The 21,617-nt window shown below is 40.8% G+C and overlaps 1 protein-coding gene across 3 annotated transcripts in view; it reads left to right on the top strand.

Moving 5' to 3' along the window:
• The window catches only part of RORA (RAR related orphan receptor A), a 701,886-nt gene that overhangs the window by 636,872 nt on the left and 43,397 nt on the right, over positions 1–21,617 (top strand). Inside the window, exon 1 of one of the 3 annotated variants that reach the window (XM_028508334.2) lies at positions 10,265–10,763. The exons of the other annotated variants lie outside the window; for them this stretch is intronic. Coding sequence (XP_028364135.1) covers positions 10,505–10,763 — 259 coding nt within the window. The 5' untranslated portion in view covers positions 10,265–10,504. Of the gene's footprint in view, positions 1–10,264; positions 10,764–21,617 lie in introns of those variants that run through there. 3 annotated transcript variants of the gene reach the window in all.

The raw sequence follows: 21,617 nt of genomic DNA, 5'->3' as shown, positions 1-21,617 counted from the left end.
ATGGGAGGGACTTTCTCCCAGGCTGATTGGTTTCAAGGATTAGCTGGGATCACCGTGGAGGATCAACTGTGCAGGAGCCCACCCCATGGAGCAGGACTTACTTCAGAGGACCTCTCATTCCTGCTGAGTTCACCCCTTGAGTGTGTCTCTTGTGGAAATGGTTGCATGGTGCTGCTGTGTGGTCTGAAGGTGTCTACTAGGTGTGCTGGCTCTGGGGCCTCCTGCAAGGTTCAGGCCAAGGTCACCTGCCCCTGTGTTTTGCCCTGGGCCTCCCAACATGAGCTACAAAGTGGTCTGCAGATGGCTGCTATTTATGCTGGGCTCAAAAGTGCCTAGAAGAGGCCAAGCTGCAAACCAAGTCCAGATGCTGCTAGAGCCTGGAATAGGGGCATTTAGCAAGAGGTATGGGCACACTGAGGCCAGGTGCTGCTTGTTTGAGGAATTTTAGGAAAGTCTGAAGCATGAGCCAAGACAGCTTGGGTAGGCCCACAAGTTGGGTGAGACAGAGTCTCAGGGAACAACCAGACTTACTCAGGTGATGGAGACTCAGATGTGACACCTGACTGCCAGTTCTGTGAGGAAAGGGCTCAGGAAAAGGACCAAGGGCCTCTGTCAGCAATTCTTCCTGGGAGAAAGCTGCCCCTCTAGCTCTCGCCTAGATGCCAGACAATTCAGTTCTTCCTTGTATGTCCCTCTTCAGCTGCTGCCCAGCACTGGAGCTCAGAGGGAGTGAGTCTGAGTAAGTCCATGGGTGGGCCCTATAAGAGGAATTGCCCGGGCCTCCAGTAGCTCTCCATCTCACTCAGCCACAATTCCTGTTGGTTTTTACAGCCAGAGGTTATGGAGACTCCTCTTCCTGGCACTGGAACCCTGGGCTATAGGGCCTGGCATGTGACTATGTTCCTCAGTGGGGACCTCTGCAGCCTAGATACCCCTCCTGATTTTTGTCCACCACATATGGGTGTGGGAACAGTCTATTCCACATCTCCACCCCTCCTACCACTCTCCATGTGGCTTCTTTTTTATATTCTTAGTTGTAGGACTGCCATTCAGGTAGATTTCAGGTGCTCTGAATGATGGTTGTTCTGTAGTCTAGTTATAATTTTGATGTCCTCATTGTTTTTTTAAAGTGGCATGTATTTCAACATACAGCCAGACTGCAATCTGTGGCCGTATAATCAACTTAAACTGCCTTAAGAGGTCAGTCAGATTCTCTGGAGAGATTGAAATTGAACACAATCTCATAGGGAACAGAATAAAGACTTGCTCTGATAAATTTTTTGTTTTACCCAATATGAACTACATATTATCGATTGACATGGTCTAAAAATGAACTAAAACCTCAAATTCAAATTATTGATAGACTGCTTGTTATAACACAAGTTTCTTCTTTAAGAAAAAGCAACTATAGTAATTTTTGATTACCTGTAATAAAGAAAAAAACAGTTGCCAGAATTTATAATGTATACATATTTAGTTTGGAACATTTGGGGGGGCATAAAATTTGTCTTAAGTCATATTGAATCAATTTGCCATTCTTCAAAACATTTGTATGTAATGGCATTAAGACTAGATTGGGAAACTTTCTCAAACCAAATGAGCTTTTAATAATTACCAAAGACCGTAATGCAGATAATGGTCTGCTATCTGCACCACACTGTCTCTGGGGAATTTGAAGAACATGGTCTTTCAGATACCATTTTGCCAATACTTTACCTATGATGACCTTGTCCTTTTGCAACCTCTTCTATCAGGAACCATCTGAGAATGTAGGAAGTAAGTAGAGAGTTCTTTGGGCTGCCAAAACAGAGTCCCAAAGTTCAAGCACTAGAGCTCATGTCCTTGACTCAGAGGAAATCCCTGTAGACCCAATACATCCTATTTATAATGGCTTTGCACAGGTCCTCTGACAAGTTTGGTTATCTGGTCAGGTTCCAAGCACATGGCTAATCCTAAAATGAGATATTAGTTGTGAGTAGGATGGCCTCATTAGATCAAATATGTGACTCCAGATGGAACTAATAATGGAGGGGAAAAAAACTCTTAACAAATCAACATACTGGGGCATTTAGTATGGAGGCAAAATGTCATATAAATCTTAGTAGGCCTTCAGAGCATTGCAGTGTAAATAATAATTATGTAGTTTTTGGGGTAAGTTTCTGATAAGTTTTAAACTATTTTATGATAAGACTGCATTATCAGGAAAGAGTAAATTATGCTCTTGGAGGAAAAATAAATGTCATGATTTTAGAAATATTCCATAAAAAATATTTACGATAACTACTTCCTTTGCTTCGATGTGCTTGCTTGGATAAAGCTTCAGCTATTTGAAAATTTAGCTATCCCAGATTACTTACTAGGGTTCTACTTAGCTGAGGTGCATGTTCTTTGCTGTAGTGATACTCTAAAAGATAATGTTCAAGAGGTTTCTGAAGTTAGGAGAATTTACCTCATCGAATTCTTTGAGAGAACTGTCTAGAAAATAACTTCTATCTGTTTCCAGTTTACAAGATGTTTCTCGTGTAGCCGAAGGGAATGTGCTCCTGATGAACCATGGGCTTCACAGACTTGAGGGGGAGGACAGAGTTTCCGGTGTTTATCCTCCCACCCCAGAGTCTGTAACACTTGACTCTGGTGATTTAAACTCAAGCAAGGCTGAGCTTATATCTCATTACATAAGAGTACGAAGTAACTTAGCCATAACACCATGTTCACTACCCTGGCCCTTCCTGTCATGTAACCGCAAGCTCTGTGATTTTTGCTCCTTCCAAATGAAGGCCAAACCACATGTCATCTCACACGTCCTCGTCTACAGCCAAAAAGCTCCCACTTGCTAGTTCCCAGGTAACTACAACAGTTGTGTATGTTTTTTATCTTACTGAAGAAAATGGGTCCGTTTTAGGTATGGCTGTAGAGGGATAATGCAGTTTCTTCTATGGCAACTTCAAGTTCAACCTTCACAGAATCAAAGTACTAAGCAGAAAAAAAAATACAAGTAGCAGAAAATTCTTTCTGCCAGCAAGTAGGAGGAGAAATTTCTCTAGAACAAAAGGAGAATAACACATATCCAGTGATAGTGGGATTAAATCAGGGAGTAAAGGTTAGCTATTTAAAGGATATTTATTGGGCATGTATTGCTGTTCAAGCATTTGGGGAGGTTCAAGCACTTGGGGGAGATGCAGAAATGTGTGCTTCGATAAATCTGTTCCTTGTCATGTGTCATTGAATTGGGGTTGGGCACACAGATGTTCCTGGAGGGAAAAAGGGGTAAGGCAACATATTCACAGAAGGAAGACAAAGTTCAAACAGAATACATGAACAGTGAGGGGAAACATCTATTGTAATTTGCAAGGTTTCTTCATTTTAGAAGACTTTGAGGAGGAAGTGATGTGTGACTCAAAGATGAGGTCTCCAGTGTACCCTAAAATCATGAAGAGAGGGGGCAGTTATGAATTTCCAGGCTTAGAAGACCTCATCTGTGGCCAATGGATTCATGGGATCCTCACTTTGGCTTATGACCCTCAGGCATGTTCACCCACCACGTGTGAGAAGTGTGGGGAGCGGTCAGTGGCGAGATTTTCACCTGAAAATCGCCGAGCAAACAGAACTGAGAAGATAGCCTGGACACTCAGAGTAGGAAAAGGATCTGCCTAAAATATTTAGATAAGCAATACAAAACTTATTTTCAAACAACTGCCTTCTCTACTTTTTCATGATGTGTTCATAAAAGAGAGAGGGCATGGGCGGCAATATATGATTTAAATTCAGACATTGTTGCTTAGGCCAGATTTTCCTCCTCCCTGTTTCTGTTTATGAAACTATCCACAGCACCTTCAGTGTTGAGAGTAGATCTCATTTGGGGGTGGCTAGGGAACACAGAGCCCCTCATCCACAACTGAGTGGGTCAATGAGGAAACAGAACTTGAAATCAAGATGAGAGACAGACACCCAGGATGCATCCCATTTTTTCCTAACCACGCATTTGAAGTGAGTGCCAGAGACTTTGAAAGCTTTCATTACAGATAACTCGAACTCCCTCTGCTGTTTGTTCTTCATTAGAAAATAGAAGGACCACAGTTTCAAGAGGGGGAGATTTGGGTAACAGGAAGAAGTGGCAAAAAAAAAATAGGTCAACAAAGTCAAGTGACCTCGCCAGATGGATGTTTCAAGATGCGTAAGCTGTGGCTCCACAATCACAGAGTCACTTACGAATATCAGGAGTCAAGGCCGGAAGGGAAAGATATTTTCTGGGCAGGTGGGAGTGGGGAAGAGGGAGGAGAAGTGGGTTATCTTCTTTCAAATAACTACCACTTGAAACATTTGTTCAAAGTTTCCTGAAAGTCATGGTGCTCAAAAGATGACAGTATTTCTTAGAAAAGAAGTAGAAAAAAACTCAAGCAGTTTGAGTGTCCTCCCAAACACCACCTCCTGTTCCTTCCCACCTGTGAATACAGGACAATTTTTTCCCCTTTATTGGCCTCATTCGGCTTGACTATCGCAACATGGTGCAATCACTTCTCGTTTCAAACAGTAACGTAACACCAAACAGAATTTTAACATAGCCACTAATTCTTTTGAACAAGGCTGTGTTGGCAATTATGAAACAGGGTAGACATTGGCAAGCGCTTTCAGAATAATTATAGGGTTTCTCGAGTAGTACAGTATAAATAATTGCTGGTTTAAACGCATTATTGTGAGCAGCAATTTATACTCAAATTTATATTTGCTCCTTGAAACCAATATACGTCAAGAGTGCCTCGCTCCCACCCCCACACCCCCACATTGAGAGCTCAAAGGCTTTGGAACCTTTTGATTCCATTACATTTTTAACTTAGCAAGGCAACTACAAGGCCCGTCTGGGCTGCAGAGCAAATAAGGGTGAGAGTAATGCGTTTAATAAATGGGCATGAATGAAGTAATGAAACGGTTCCAGCTCCGGCCACCCGGTGTACTCCCAGGATACTGATGTTCAGAAGGGCCATTTTGGTACAGAGAGGAGCTAAGAACTGCAGTGGTATCACTTTTGCCTGGCAAGTAGGACACTCCAAAGCAGGTTATCACCTCCTCTTTGGCTTATGATGGTGTGGCTGTGAGGCACAGAGGACCGAGACACAGGAAACTCATGGAGATAATGCCGCTCGAAAATAGCCACAGAGACTTATTGAAACACATATTTTCCTCTCTGTGGAAATTCTCATTTCAGCCTATGGCACATTAGAATCGGGTAGGTGTGTCGGAAAAACAGGGTGGGAGGGGGGAAAGGAAGCCTGGGTGGTGGGGGGAGCTGTTTGTGAAGGGCTCTCCTGTGGGGTGAATGCTGAATAGAGGCCCTTCTTTTCCAGGCAGGTGACTGTGACTGCGTGTGTCATCTTCTTGTCTTTTTGTTGATCCTAGTGGCTTCTCTTACCCAGTATGAGAACTCCCCTGAGATTCTCACATCCTGAATGTTCCTCACCAAAGTAGCTAGTGTTCTAGGATAATGTGGTTTTTGTTTCAACGGCTATTCCTGGTTTCTGCTCTCTAAAACCCTTTTAAGCCATATTTTCCATGATTGTTCAGTGCTGGCTTTGGTATTTAAATAAGCCTTTCAATGGGTCATTAGCTCTGTAATTAATGCCAGCTATTTTTAAATGGTGCCTTGGTTATTAAAGGGCTGCCATATTCTCAACAGCCTTGTCTTTCTTGGAGCATCCCTCAGCATTAGCTGATTATTTTTTAGCGCCAAAAATATCATAATTTTTTTTTCTTCTTTCAAAAATATTCTTCATTGGTAGGAAGAGTCAAACTTTTGAATGAGGACAGGAAATATTTAACTGTTACACTTCTGTATGATAGTCTTGGACTTTTACCTTTCTTTCAAATGATCTTAAATAACCATCAAGGACTTCCTGTAGGCCAGGCCCTGCCATATATATATATCTGACATTTTCCAAATTGATATTGGCAAATCACAGGATTTCAACAGGAAGTAACTTTATGGAGAAGTGACTGAATCAAATCATTTAGCCAGTTAGCTCCAGAGCGAGAATTAGAACCCAAACCACTTAACACTTAGCCCATTCTTTCCATTTCTTTATGCTTTGTTATATAATATTAGCATAGCTGTTAGTCTCTGCGACCCTAGAAGAACCTTACCAATGCCCATATTAGAACCAGCGGGCCTGGCCCCACACCCTTGGCAGACGTCACAATCAGTTGTAGCACAGTGCGTCTCAACCAGCATCCTGAGCCTCCCCTAGAAACCCATCTGACTTGGAAAATGAGCTGAAACCCACTTGCTACCTTGATCTTATAATAATCCCAGGATAAAGCAGTAATTCCTGGTTCAGAAAAGCAGATGGAGATTAACTTTGATTATTGAGTATTATCTGAGATCAAATAAAAATACCAATAGCATATAATAATAGTAACAGTGGCTACCATTGTGTGCCAAATGCTGATCTACTTGCTTAGATGTATTCTTGCATTTGAGCCTCATAACAACCCTGTGAAATAGTTGCTCTTGTCTCCGTGGTACAGATTAGAAAATAGTGGACTGGAGAGGTTAAATAACTTGCCCATGATCTCTGAGCTAATAAGTGGCCACCTTAGCACTAAGGCTCCCATCTGTCTATCTCTGAAGCTACGCCTGGATGTCTAACAGGGCACACGGGGCGTTCGTGTTCGGACCACTTATGGATCAGCCCTTGGCATCATAAGAGTAGTTTCCACCTTTCTCTCTGTAGAAGTCCCTTTTCCCCCAATTCCAGCTCCCACAGTCTTTTTTTGCCCCCAACCTTATGGATTTCTTTGGCATCTTTGGGTTGCAGGTTCTAGTAAATGTAGTTCAGAAAAGCATGGTTGCCCCCATTGATTTTTCTTATTTGTTTCATTTTATGATAAATTGGGAATCCTTTACGTTATTTTGGTTCTTGCCATGGAGTTTCCATGCTAGAAGAACAAAAAATGCTTAGTGGTATCTAGGATAGCTTTAACAACCCTTGCATTCCCTCTAGAGGTGTAAGGATTAGTACATGCTGGAAGCAGGCGATAGGATTCTCTAATTTATGCATTGCTTTGGAGTACATGCTGTATGTCAGGCACTGAGTTAGGTTCTGAGAATATAAGATGAGAAGGAAAGACAGGCCCCTGCTTTATACACTTTCCATTTTAAACATGTGGAGATGGCTAATCATTACATAGCATTCCAGGGAATGAGAAATGAATCCAGGTGTTAAAATAGCAGACAGCTTGGGAAGAGAGGACTAAGAATGTCGCTGGTTTTTTATTTCCTGTGGACCCTAAGACGAATAATAAGGGAGACTTTAAGAAGCAAGTAAAGCTTCTATATCTCTAGATATGTCTGAGGTGCCACAGCTTACTGCCTCTTTCCAACACTACCGTGACCAGTGAACCATCCCATTTCCTGTCCCCAAGGTCAGCCCACCCACCCCCCTGCAGCTGCCAAGGCCTCAGCTAGCCACCTAATAAACTGACCTCTGCCCACTCCTCTCAAGTGAGAGATTTCTGTTCTGTTGACACTGGTTCTGTTTTCACATCTGTGAAATGGGAGAGTTAGTATAAGCCTGGTTGGAAAGATGGCAGGAGAGTGAGCAGGTGTGGTGGTGGCCACTCTGGATTTCACCCCAGCTAGGTAGTCTCAGGACAGTCACTTTACCTCGCAAAGCCTCAGTTGCCTTGGCTAAATAGTAAGGGACCTTGACCAGGTCATCCCAGAGATCTGAAATTCTGTACTTGAAAGGTTCCATTTAGCTCTTAAGAGCATGCCAAACAGAACAAAAACTATGATTGTCTAACTCAGAGAAGGAGTTTCTGACGAGGCGTCAGACCAGCAAGGCATCATTGCAAGGCAGTAGGAGAAATTATTCGAGGTCTTTCAACTTCCCTTCCTGGGGAGAATTAGTATGGGCAATGGACTCTTACTGAGATTATTTATGAAATGAAAAGATGACTCTTCATACACTCAAATTATGTTTAATATCTTAAACCTTAGACATAGCAGGTTTTAACTGTCAGCCACATCTGCTGACAAGGATGTGGTAACTAAGCAGAGACCAGAATAAGCCAAAGCATCAAAATCATTTTCTTGTGTAAGTGACCACCTTCTACTTCCTTGTTATCTGTCATTTTACTCCATATTGAGGTCAGGGTGGTAAAGCCATTATGCACTATACATTTCCTTTTGCTCAAAAGGCATGAGATTATCAAGACAACAGGCGAGGGCACTGAATCACTCTCACCAGTCATTTCCAAATGCCGAAAATAAATATGCACGGATCTCCTCTACATGAGTATATTAATGTGTTTTGTATTCCCTGCAGAGCTATAGTTACTACTTAATTGACTTCACTTATGGAATCCTGTGAAATCTCCTTGCAGAAATCTAACAGATGACAAGAGACTGCTTATGCATAGCTGTCTTGTCTGCTTCTAAAGGTGTTGCCTTATGTGATGAAGAACAAGTGGTCCACACGATGAATCCCCTGCACAATCTAAATTAGCAGAAAGAGCAACAAATTAGCAATGGTTCTGCAAAATGCTCCTTTTGTTTTCTGTAATTGTGGTAATGATTTCACATAAATGAAAACTTACTTTTGTAAGCCTATATTTGGTGTAGTTTGAGGTGTGAATTCAGCCATTCTTTGCTTGAACTTTTCTTTCAGAATTAAGGTAGCGTTATTAGACCCCTTCATCTCCTTTGCGAGTCACTGTAGATAGATATGGATGTAGATATCTATTTCCAATTTTTTTAAGATTTTATTTATTTATTTTTAGAGAGGGAAGGGAGGGAGAGAGAGAGAGAGAGAGAGAAACATCAATGTGCGGTTGCTGGGGGGTCATGGCCTACAACCCAGGTATGTGCCCTGGCTGGGAATTGAACCTGCAATGCTTTGGTTCACAGCCCGCACTCAATCCACTGAGCTATGCAAGCCAGGGCTCTATTTCCACTTTTTTTTGACTGTCCTTGAGAAAAAAAATTAAGAAAGGTTAATTTTTTCCAGTGAAAGCTTATTATATACTGACAATAGCCTTAACCCCTTTAATGTCCAAAGGAGAAAGATTGATAATTGATAACATTCTATTGATATTTTCCAGCATGATTTTATAGAAAAGATTTTTTAAAATATTTTTGGTGAACGCTAAAGGGGGAAATTATTGATACCTAGATCATAAATTTTATGGCTTTAAACATTATTTTCTGAAATGAATGTGTTTGGTGTTAAGTATGAACAACTTAAAACATTAAAATTCCCAACCAGAGTTCCAGTCTTAGGTGTTCCTCTCCTATATTTTTTTACTAGGTCAAAAGCAGCTCAGTCATAAACAGTTTGTACTTGATCATTTGTTTTTAAAAGTCATTTATATTTTGTTTTATAAAATGAGCTGCATTGTCCTTGTGATTTGATTGATGGCTGGGAAATCAACAGACACTATCTAAAGCAAGATTGTGTACTCTGGAGTCCTATTAGTGGGTATTTCACAGTACAAATAATGATATGTAATTTTATTTTTTGGTTTTTTAGATTAAAAATGAGATAGACGAGGATGAAAAATGACATTGCAATTTGAATTTATAATTTTAAAGATAGAAAATTAGTGAAATAAAGAGATTACATAAGAGTATAACCAGATGTCCCACCCTCCCCAGCACTCAAGCAATCTCTGTGTGAGAATTCACTGTGGACATTTGAAAATCACTGCAATAAAAATGTGATATTAAAAATGGCATACTATCACTGTACGAGTATGGCAAATATGGGATATCTTGGGAAATTGCAAAATATTTTCTCATCCAAAATTTGGTATCTTGCTTTTAGAGTGTTTGAAACCAAAGGAGTGCAGCAAATACTGTTTTACACTTAGCCTATTCCCAGATGTCTTGTTTGTTTCTTAAATTAATTCATGGGCCTGGAATGGTGGGAGGAGGAAAATAACAAGAACAACAAAATACCCTGGTGATATGATAGTGGATACCACCACTTCCTAATGCTTACTCCCTACATAAGAAAATAGCTTTATTTTCTTCTCTTGACTGCAGAGCGAGAAAGTAGAGGGCAACTCTGTTGTTTAATGGTGTGCCATCAACTCTCCTGCACACCGCATGCTTCATTCCACAGTCTTCATCGCTTTGGGGTGAAGTATGGTGTTTTGTGGCTTGTCGACAACATAGGCAACAGATGTGGTACATAAAAGGCACTATATATCATCAAACATATCGAGAGTACCAGACATTTTTATGCTTTATTAGTAATACCACGTTAAACTGTATATATCAAGAAATTCAAGGGGAACAATAAAAAGCTACTCTGATATGTCTGCACTTTAATCCACCAAACTATTACCTTCAAACGTAGTATTGATACTTCTTGCCTTCCAAAGTTTGAGGATTTCATCATTAACTTGCAGAAAGGAACACATTTTTTTCACAGAGGTTATTGAATGACTTTGGCAAGTTCAGGCCAGCTATTAACTGAAAAGTATTGTGTGTGTTGGAGGACCTAGAATGGATCACCCAGAGGTTCTCTTTTGGGAAAGCACCAGCACCGTGCCCGAAATGCCAGAGAGTGGAAAGTCATGGTCGCGCCGGGGAAGTGACGGTAGTGTTCATGGAGACAGTGTTTTCGCATGGCTGACGTTAATGACAGCCCAATGCTGTGCACTCACTGAATGTTTTCATTCCAGGAGAGCATCAAAACCACTGAGTCCTTTCAAGTCATCTTCTTTTACTGCAAAACCAGAAACCATGCCGACAACTACTTTCAGTAATAACCTGTGTCCCAGCTGCAGGCTGTATTAAACTCCTTGTCATATAATTTTCTAATTTGTGTGTAGGTAGTTGTAGCAAACAACTTAGTTTATTTCAGAGCATGACATCAGAAAGCATACTTTAATGCAGCAGGGATGGTAATGAAATCAGAATTTCCACAAAGTCCACTCTAATTGAACAGCATTGTAAGGAGAAATAAAATACAAGTCTCCGAGTTTCCTCCCAAAGTCATTTACGTTATTAGGTAATGAGGCTGATTTTATTTTAACAAATGTACTGGGAGGTATGCTTCCACAGGAACATTGCCCCTTCAAGGCAGTCAACTGGGGAGGCTAGTGAACATTTGTGCCAAAAACACTCACTGTCACTGCCAAGACCCAATACACAGTTCTTCTTCTGGAACTGCTTTCAACTCCTTCAGCTGTGTTTTAATATTCTCCATAGTGGCTATTGTTCTGGAATAGTGAATTTGATTTTTTAAAACAACCAATAGTTAATGGTAAAAGAAGAAATCAGACCAGACCATTTTCCTTTAAAAAAGAGAGAGAGAGAGACTATAAATTGACAGAGTTGTCTTCTCATCTCATTGACACTGAGAGCGGTTGCCAGAGAAGTGGTTCAAAGTAGTTTGTGGCAATGACAACATCACCACTTTGAAGGTCAAGCATCATTTTGGTGTAGAGACTGGTGCCAGTGATTTTATTGGAAGAAAATATTGGCCACTAATGTTCTTCTTCCAGAAAATTAATGTGGTAGATGACAGCAACAACATAAACAAAGGACATTCAAAGGCCATTCTCTGCTGCAACACATGAGCACCCCTCCCACACAGTAGGCGTCCAGTGTCCAGGTCACCCCACTCCTGATCATACACGTTTCCGGTTGGGTCAGAATGACTCCTGCCCTGACTAACAAAATTGTACAGCAGGCAGTGAGTGTGGGAAGCTGCCTGGAGGGAGAACCAAAGGGAAACTTACCCAAGAGGACCACGGAATGGTGGCTTCCATTGTCATAATCTGATGGTAATCACAGGAGGATTCTGACTTTAGCCGCCGGTTCAGAAATCACTAAGAGGCAGCAGAGTTTGGTCGTGGGGCAGGTCGGTGCTTTTACTGCAGTCAGCACCGACTGCCCTGTTTCTGGGCTGGGCAGCCCTCACTTAGCCACGGGGGTTCAGATAAGGGCACACGGGGGAATTCGATGGAAATGTTGTGACACTGCAGCTTTCCCCATGAGAAGTCATGTGGAACTATCAATCTTTCATCCCATTTCACAGTGTGGTGTGTTTGGAGATATAAAAAATGGGCTTTCTTAAAGTTTGATTTTTTTCTTAAGGTTTTGATGTTACTAAAGAATGTATGGAACTGCTACTTATTTTCTTATCCCTGTGCCTTTCTGCCAGGGCTTGTCTGGGCTTGCTGCAGATAGGGAAAAGGAACACCCTGGACGGAAGTGAGGGCAACCTTCCTGGAGAAACCACTTAGAACTCAGATCTGCCGCTCATGGTCTCTGACCCCTTGGCCCACTGGCCATTAGTACCCATTGCTGAAGTCTTTGTAACTCAGTTCCCCCAGTCTAGCATGATTCTCTCAACAGACAGGCCAAACATTAATTCAAATAACAATTCAAATTAAATTCCTACAAGAGTAAAATACATCATTTGTTAGTTAGCCCTTGGGGTTCTCAATTTTCTCCCCATTTTTTTGGTTGTAGGTGAATAAAATGGGGGGGGGGGGTGTCTGGCAAAGTCGGCAGGGATGGAAATGCCACAGCACCCTCTGTCGGGTTTGGAGAGGAGTGAACACCTGTGCTCTCGGTTGGGAGTGAGGTCTCCTCAGCCCCCGGACTCCCTGATGTAGGTGAGACTGAAGGCAGCCTCACCCCCACTGTCAAAGTTTGCTTCTCTCCATTTTAATCTCTTCCTTAGAGCCCCTTTAAGGAAAGTCCCCACTGTGACATGATGTAAAAACCACACGGACCTTTTAACATCATTACTAATTATGTCACTATTCCTGAGATCACCCTGCCTTATTGATGACATTGTTTTGGCAAAGCACCTTGAACTTTGTTATAGGTTCTCAAAGTGTATTTGTAAAAGTATGCCCAAAGAAAACGTACTTTGAAATTAATTAGTAATGTCCAAAAGTTGAAAAAGAAAGGAAATGAGACAAGAAAGGAAAGTAATAGATTCGCTGTAAAATGGACTATATATCTAATTGGCAAATGAAATTAACCTCTTGAGTGCCGGTCACCTCGATAGAGCAGGAGAGGAGAAAGGATTGCTCCGTCATAGGTGGAAGAATTCACTCTCCAGAATCGTTTTGAAATGGACTGATATTCCTCTGGTAAGAGTTACCTGACTTGCTATTGACAATGGTAAATTTTATGGTAAGGCAGTCAGTTCATTTTGTCTAACTGACAACTCGAAAAGCTGATTCCAAAAGCAGGAACTTGGCTTCAATAGTAAGACTATTTGTTTATTTTAGAGGGTGGAGATGGGTGAGGACCAGTCAAGCTTATTCTTGTGACATATTCTAAAGATATTTTAATGAATAATAATTCCACACAGGTGTTAGCTATCCCTTTGATTATTGATGGGTGTGTTTGAGGTGTGACTGAATTTTTTCAACAAACATCCTGAAGTTATGCACCCCCGCAAAAAAATCTTGTCTCGTTCAGAATTTCAGTTTGGAAGTCTGCATACTTATTCAAATGATTTTTTTCTAAGCCTTAACTCTTCTCTTTTTTTTTCAATTTTTATTTTTTGAACTCCATTTCTTGGAATTGCTTTCAGTGGCTGCTTTGGGTTCCTTTGAATAACAATGAAGGCAAAATAAGGGCAGGTCATGGTGAGCAGTTGCATTGATTCTCCTGGAGCAGTGGCCTGACTCCAGCCTCCCCTCTGGACATTGGCTCCCCAATATGTCACAGGAATGGCGCTTGTCCGCTTGGTTTGCTTTTATGGTACCACCGTACCCTGCCTCAGGAGTTATTTCTCTGTGCCCTAAGGGTCACTGACATGGCCTTGGACTTGGTCCTTGACATCTAATGCCTTAGACAGTTGTAGCTAGGAACGATGTAGCTTGAGGTCCTAAAATACTTTGCTGATGGAGGATGCTTTCTTCTGAGAAATAAAAATAATGAGAAATAAAAAATAATGAGAAATAATTTTGGATTACTGATGCAACCTGCCATGATACATAATTAGTAGCCTTGAGAGAGAGAGAGAGAGAGAGAGAGAGAGAGAGAGAGAGAGAGAGAGAGAGAACACCAGACTCTGTCCTAGCACATTCAATAGAAACTGTTTAATTTGAAGGGGAAAAGTATTTTATTTTCCATCAATACCATATTAGCATCATGTTGCCTTGTCTGTTCTATAATGGCAGGGTGTGGTATTAAACAGAATTCTCTTTGATTGATAGTGGTACTTTTGTTTTTAATAAGACAAAAAAGAGGAGGCAGGTGTATTGAAATAGAGTGCTCTGGCTCCAGTGGGTACTCTGCAGAACTTTGACTCCGGACTTTGACAAGAACATTTCAGTGTGTTTCCCTTTCTAAACCAAAATGTGGTGAAAATAGACAGATTGGTTGCCAGGTGAGCTTCTTTTTCACTTTCTGTCACCACTTTTCCCCAACTAGATGATACTTGACAGCTTTTACCATAAAAAGATGTCTCTACTATTGGGGAAATTACAGGTCAACTCACTCTTATCATTAAATCACAGTGCGGTATAGCAGGACCAGATCTGGAAGATTATCTAGCACAGCACTATACCTAAGAACAGGTGAGGGAAGGTGAGCCCTGGAGAAAGATGGTCACACAGTCTCACAGGTTTTTTGCAAATGTTGCTCATTACACAGGTATTTCCTGGATTCACTGCACAGCTCATACAGGGATCTCTCTCTCTTCCTCCACCTCTCCAAGATGCCAGCCTGGCTGTGGGCTTTCCTACAAAGTGAGCAGCTGACATTATATTCGCTGGTTTCTTTCAGGCATGCTTTGTACCTGCTTAGTGTTACTTCTCATATTAGGCCTCTGCATCAGAAATAAAGCTGCAGAACTCCATGTCTTTATCTAAAAGAAACAGAGTGACCTGTCCCTCTTCATTCTTGTAATGCAAGAGTGAATTTGTGCATTCTTGCAACCCTTGCCAAATACCACGATCCTTAAAAGATAAGTGATGGTGATGATGATAGTGATAGCTAACATTATTGAGCATTTACTATGTGTAGGCACTGATTCAATGGCACTATTTGGGCACCATATAATCATGAGGTAGGCATCATTTTAGAGGCAAGGAAGATCAGGCACAGATTAAGAAAGAGAGCCGCTCAAGTTCACGTGACTAGTTAGTGACAGGGCAAGGATTCAACCTCAGACTCTAAAGCTTACAAATTGAACCTTGGCACTTAACCTTCAAGATGGTACTCAACTCCTTTTGAAAAAATTTTCACCTTCATCCTTAATTCATATACAGTGAAGCTAATGCAACACGATGAAGGGTTTAAATGAGCTCTGTGTAATTTCTTCACATCTTTGATGCTTAATTGTGCAGGTTCTCAGCAAGTGGTGGTAGGACTGGCAGCTGGACAGAGCTGGGTGTGAGCATGTGGAGTGTGTGGTAGGTGTGAGCATGTGGAATGTGCGATATGTGTGTGTATGATGATTTAAGATGGTAGGAGCCATTCGCATTAAAAAGGACCTGCTATTCTGAGCTCCTGCCCCGACAGTAAGATGCACCCATAGCAGCTGTTAGCAATCAGAGTGTGTTTCTATCTGATGTGAAATGTGCTGCCACCACTTGTGAAACAGAATTCAAAACCTTGATGTACTGAAATACCACAGTGTGTGAATGGTACACTTTTACTGCAAATTAGAAAGATTCACTTATTCCAATGATAAAGTCACACTCACTCTAGCTGTCTTAAGTGGCGAAGACGCACATTACTGAGTGCTGGATAGCTGAGAGCAATATGTTCAGGGCAGTGATAGAATATCATGTGACATGTTTGTGTGCAGGAAAAAGAAGCTTCTTAGCCCTGTGTGGTTTGGCTCAGTGGATTGAGTGCCAGCCAGCAAACCAAAGGGTTGACAGTTCGATTCTCAGTCAGGGTACATGCCTGGGTTGTAGGCCAGGTCCCCAATAGGGGGTACATGAGAGGCAAGCACACATTGATGTTTCTCTCCCTCTCTTTCTCCTTCTCTTCCCCTCTCTCTAAAAATAAATAAATGAAATCTTTTTTTTAAACAAAAGCTCCTTGGGCTGTAAGAGTAGAAACTGGAAATGGGATGGTATTGCAAACCTTATTCGAATATCTTTACATGGCTATGGTGTTCTTACCTCACCTCTAATGCACAACTTACACGAAAATAAGTAGCTTCAAGATAAACAGCCAAGATATACCTTGCCTTCTTTTGGGAAAAAAATTACATTTCTTAGGTGTTATCATCTCTGAATTGATGCTTAGATGTCAGACCTTCTTAAAATAAATCTGTCAATCTCTTAGCTTGGTCCAGAGCATTCTTTCTCCTCACACCTCCCAACTGTTTAACATCCCCAAGGCTCAGCTGCCTTTTTCTATCTTCTCCTTCCCAGCTACCAGCTCCTGCTTTCTCCCCTTTGGCACAGACCGTAGAAACAACTGTGCATCAGATTTCAGCAAATATCGCTATCCATTTTCTGGTTGATCTTGTATATTATAATTAAGAATGAAATGTTTCTTTTATAAGCGAGTTTAAAGAGCACATGTTTAGAGAGGGTGTCAGAAAAAACTCCTTGGGTCTTTTGTCTGGTCATTCCTCTGCCTGACTAAACTGATTGGTTCAGAAAAGCATTATAACAGATGATTTAAAAAAAAAAACAAAACACTGAACTGCAGTCCTCAAATACATCTATAATGTATTTATTTGAAAGCTTAGAACTTGCCATATCTCTTGTTTTTATGCCATTGTCTATGTCCTGGAAATGGTGTGTGGAGAACCTAGTAGAATTTTTCTTCTAGGAGAAGTTGGTCACCTGCTCCTTTGAGATCTTAAAATGATTAATATGACAACATCTGTACTTCTGCTTCTGACAAGTCTAAATAATTTGCTTGTGATTTTTAATAAAGACCAGACCCTTCTCTGGTCACTTGCCCAAAACTCCATTCTCCCTATTCATTCTAGGGAAACTCTGTGAAGTGGAAAATAACACAGAGATGCAGTAGGGATCTGGGCTGTGGGATAATTTTCTTAACCATCCTCACCCACTAAAATGATCTGTAGACCAAGAAAGTTTCGGTTTCACAGTCTTTGTTGCTATGCCTATGGGTATGTTGTCACTTTAGTCCTCTATGGCTTGATACAGAGGGTGTAAATGTTTTTTCATGGGGGGAGGTTAAAATATATTTTATCGATTATGTTATACAGTTGTCCCAACTTTCCTCCTTTGCCCTCCTCCATCCAGTACCCCCATTCCCTCCAGCAATCACCCCCTGTAGTTCATGTCCATGGGCCACACAAATAAGTTCTTTGGATTCTCCATTTCCTAAAGACTTCTTAACATTCCCCCATCTATTTTGTACCTACCCATTATGCTTCTTAATCCCTGTAACCTTTTCCCCCCATTCTCCCCCTTCACCCTCCAAGCTGATAACCCTCCAAATGATCTCCATATGGAGGGGAGATCATTTTGCCTGTTTTGCTTGTTTGTTTAGTTTGTTTTTTTAGATTCAGTTGTTGATAGTTGTAAATTCGTTGTCATTTTAATGTTCATAGTTTTGATCTTTTTCCTAGATAAGTCCCTTAAACATTTCATATAATAATGGCATGGTGATGATGAACTCCTTTAGTTTTACCTTGTCTGGGAAGCACTTTATCTACCCTTCCATTCTGAACGATAGCTCTGCTGGATAGAGTAATCTAGATTGTAGGATCTTGCCTTTTATCACTTTGAATACTTCTTGCCACTTCCTTCTTCTCTGAAAAGTTTCTTTTGAGAAGTCAGCTGACAGTTTTATGGCAACTCCTTTGTAGGTAACTGCTTTTGTCTTACTGATTTTAAGATTCTCTTTTTTATCCTTTGGCATATTAATTATGATGTGTCTTGGTGTGGTCCTCTTTGGGTCCAACTTGTTTGGGACTCTCTGTGCTTGGAACTCTCTGGACTTATATGTCTATTCCCTTCACCAAATTAGGGAAGTTTTCTTTCATCATTCTTCAAACAAGTTTTTAATTTCTTGTTCTTTTCCTTCTGGTATTCCTATGATTCGGATGTTGATACATTTGGAGATGTCCCAAGAAGCACCTTATACTAGTCTTATTTTTTTAACTCTTTTTTCTTCTTGCACTTCTGGTTGAATGCTTATTTCTTCCTTATGTTCCAAATATTTGATTTAAATCTTGGCTTTATCCCCTCCACTGTTGGTTCCCGGTATATTTTTCTCTGTTTCACTTAGTGTAACCTTCATTTCTTCTGGGGTCATTTTTGCACTGTTGCCATATCCAATGAGTCCTTTGAGCATCCTGATCACCAGTGTTTTGAACTCTGCATCTGATAGGTTGGTTATCTCTGTTTCATTTCATTCTTTTTGTAGGGTTTTGTTCTGCTCTTTCATTTGGGCCATATTTCTTTGTCTCCTCAATTTGGCAGCCTCCCTGTGTTTGTTTCTGTGTATTATGTAGAACTGCTTTAACTCCTTGTCTTAATAGTGTGACCTATTATAGAAAAGGCACCTGTAAATTGTGTGGGGCAGAGCCTTAGGTAACCACCACAGCAGGACAACCCACTTTGTGGCTCTGTGTCAGGGGAGGGCTCAGAGAAAGGACTTTGGTGCTGCCTGGCTTCTGGAGGTTTGCTTAGTACTTGCCCTGTGTGACTGGCACCCTTCCAGCTGTTGCCCTAAAGCTGAATCCCAAAGGGGGTGGGTTTGTTACATTTTAAGTCCATGCAGACTCTTTAAGCAGAGTCTCCTGAAAGTCTGGCAATTTCTTCTGCCACCCCAACCCCCACTGGTTTTTACAGCCAGAAGTTATGGGGACTTATCTTCCTGGCACTGGAACCGTGGGCTTTGCAATCTGTCAGGGGGCTGGGATCACTCACTCCCAATGTACCCCTCCTGATTTTTATCCAGGACTGCCCATTCAGCCGCCACCACCTCTCCACCCATCTCCACCCCTCCTACCCATCTGGATGAATGTGGTTGTCAGATCTCCACGCAGCCTGATTTTCTGATGGTTCTGGTTGTTATTTATTTTGAGTTCCAGTTATAATTCTTCCTATGGTTGTGCAAAGAGGTGAAGCATGTTTACCTATGCCTCCATCTTAACTGGACATTATATTTTCAAGGTTTAAGGTTACAAGTTATTTCCAGTCTTTTGCCATGAACTCAGACTCTGGCTTGGGAATATTTCTTTGGTTAGGGAATATTTTTCTGATCTATTATTCAATGAACAGTGGCTGATCTTAAAAAAAAATCCAAACTAATGGAAAGGAGAAATGGGTTCCTTTGCCTGGTAAGCTTTGATGACTTAACCTGGAGTCTTGTTATTTTGACCAACTTATGCATATCTGCACTTAGCACTGTAAGGGGTCAAAGAAATTGTACAATTGGAATTAACAAGCAATGGCTGAATTTTGAGGCAGGAGACTTTGTCCCTTTAAGGAGTACTCTGAGTCAAACAGAGTGCTTTGATTGATTTATAGTGAACTGCGATGCTGTGTGCTAAGCATACAATGGACCAAACTCATATGAAGGCATAGAACTGACAGACTTAAATAAATATGCTGTTTGTTATAAGACCCATTTCTGTATCAATAGATTTTCCTGTTTCTGGACTTATAATTGAATCACTAGGTTTGTTTATTTTTATAACATCATATGTATCCATTGAAAAAAGTAAAAGTTTCTAAATTGAAGTATCAAGATTGCATGGGTCTAGCTTGAGGTATATATAGGCAAGTGTGAAGATAAGAGAACTATAAACAGAGTGGTTATCACTTGGGCTTAGATGTGAAAATTTGGGGGGAATTGTGTAAAATAAAGTTATTTCAAAAAATGCAGTAAAATTCTGATGTTTGGCTAAACAGAAACTAGATAAGATCTCCAGATTTGGTTTGGTTTTAAAGATGTTCTTTTCTGTTGTTGTGAAAAACAGACTGTGAATGATGAAAGCAAAGAGCTGACCCCATTGCTCTCAACCGTGAGCAAAGGAAGACTTAACCTAAATGTGGCAAAATTGTTCTTGTTAAGGGGAAAAAAGGAATTGGTATCTAGAGTGAGGCTGATCACTAGAAAAGATTAGATGCAGTTCTGTGAGTCAGATGACATTTTTTTTTGTCTAGTATTATCCAGAATCATGTAGGGGGCACGCACCTGTTGTTGGAAAAGAAGTTATTAGGGATTTCCCTTGAGCATAGTTGAAGCACTTAGTAAAATAAAGTGAATTCTTTTTCCTGCTGAAGTGAAATGACAGTTAACCCACACTGAGAGGTTCAAGAGGATTTTTATTAGATGTTTCCCATCTCAAAGTCCTAGAAGATCTTCAAGAATTATATAATTTAAAAATGCAGTTAATTCCAGAATCCTAGAGGAATCTTATTCCAAATGGGAATAATTGGCCAAATGACCAATTACCTCTGTCTTGGTCCCTGATTTCACATAACCCACAAATCTCGACAACAAATATGTTCCATTACTTACAAAGACAACAGAGAGATTAAATTAGGAAGAACAAAAAAGATGGAACTATTTGTGTTGCTGAACTTAATGGTATCATCTTCTGTTGGCTGAGAATTTGTTCAGTTTCTGACATACTGGATGAGTAAAGTGAAGTGTTGGGGACTGCTTCTCTTGCTGTTTGATTAATGGATTCAAGGTTTAGTTGGTTACTAGGTAGTTACCAAAACTGGCAAATAGTTCATTGCCTTCTATGTAGGTATTTTGTACATGACTGCAAAGTAGGAGAATTCCTGGCTCTAAAAAATCAAAGCTATCCACTGCTCCTCTATATGAAAATCTGTTTTCTCTTTGATTTGACAGAATTCCCCTGTCCAGGGACAAAAGTGCTCATTTGGATTTAGCTTTTAGCAAAGATGCATATGCATCAGGGAATGTGAGTCAGTTTCTCTGGAAAGCTTAATCTAGTAGGGATAGAAACATATTACAAAGGATTAATATTCAGCTCCCATTGTCAGAACTACCTGCATGTTCGCAGAAAGCCACATGAGAAGATGTGCCTGCCGTCCTTACTCTTCAGAGGTTTCCTGCATACACAGCTCCACTTTCTCTGAATTTATATGGGCCATTCTGGCCCAGTGTTTTAACCCTTATGCACCTAAATCTTACATTGTATAAAGACTGAAGGAGATAGAGTTCCAAAACTCCAATTTTGTCTTACTTTAGATTTAGTTTGCAAATGCTTGACCTCTTGATTATTTGAGGTGCACTTACGTGTCTGTATTTGGCAGGTATATGCAACACATTTTATTTAAAAATTATTTTTAAAGGCTGTTAAGTTATTATCAGAAACCACAATCAAGCTAAAGCCTTTTAGAGGTGGCTTTCCGTAGTGGGTAAGGGGTAGGGCTTGGGAGGGGGCAAAGTCAGGCACCGGACTTTGTTCTTTAATGGCTGCTGTTTGACAGGGTTCTTTGAGTCAGATGCCAACTTACTACTAAGGCTCGGGATGTCAGACTACAACACATTTGTTTATTGTGTCTATAAGAGGGAATCATGCCACTTCCATGACTCCCCCACAAGATTGTACAGCCCTGGTGAAAGTAAAGTTCAGGGATTTGGCTTGTGACAGCTATTGCAGAGAAGTGACTTCTCCATCTTTGTGCTCTTTTTCTCTCAAGCAGAGACTAAG

This window comes from Phyllostomus discolor, chromosome 1, assembly GCF_004126475.2.
Source record: "Phyllostomus discolor isolate MPI-MPIP mPhyDis1 chromosome 1, mPhyDis1.pri.v3, whole genome shotgun sequence".
Taxonomy (NCBI): Eukaryota; Metazoa; Chordata; class Mammalia; order Chiroptera; family Phyllostomidae; genus Phyllostomus; species Phyllostomus discolor.
This window is presented reverse-complemented; position numbering and strand designations above follow the sequence as displayed.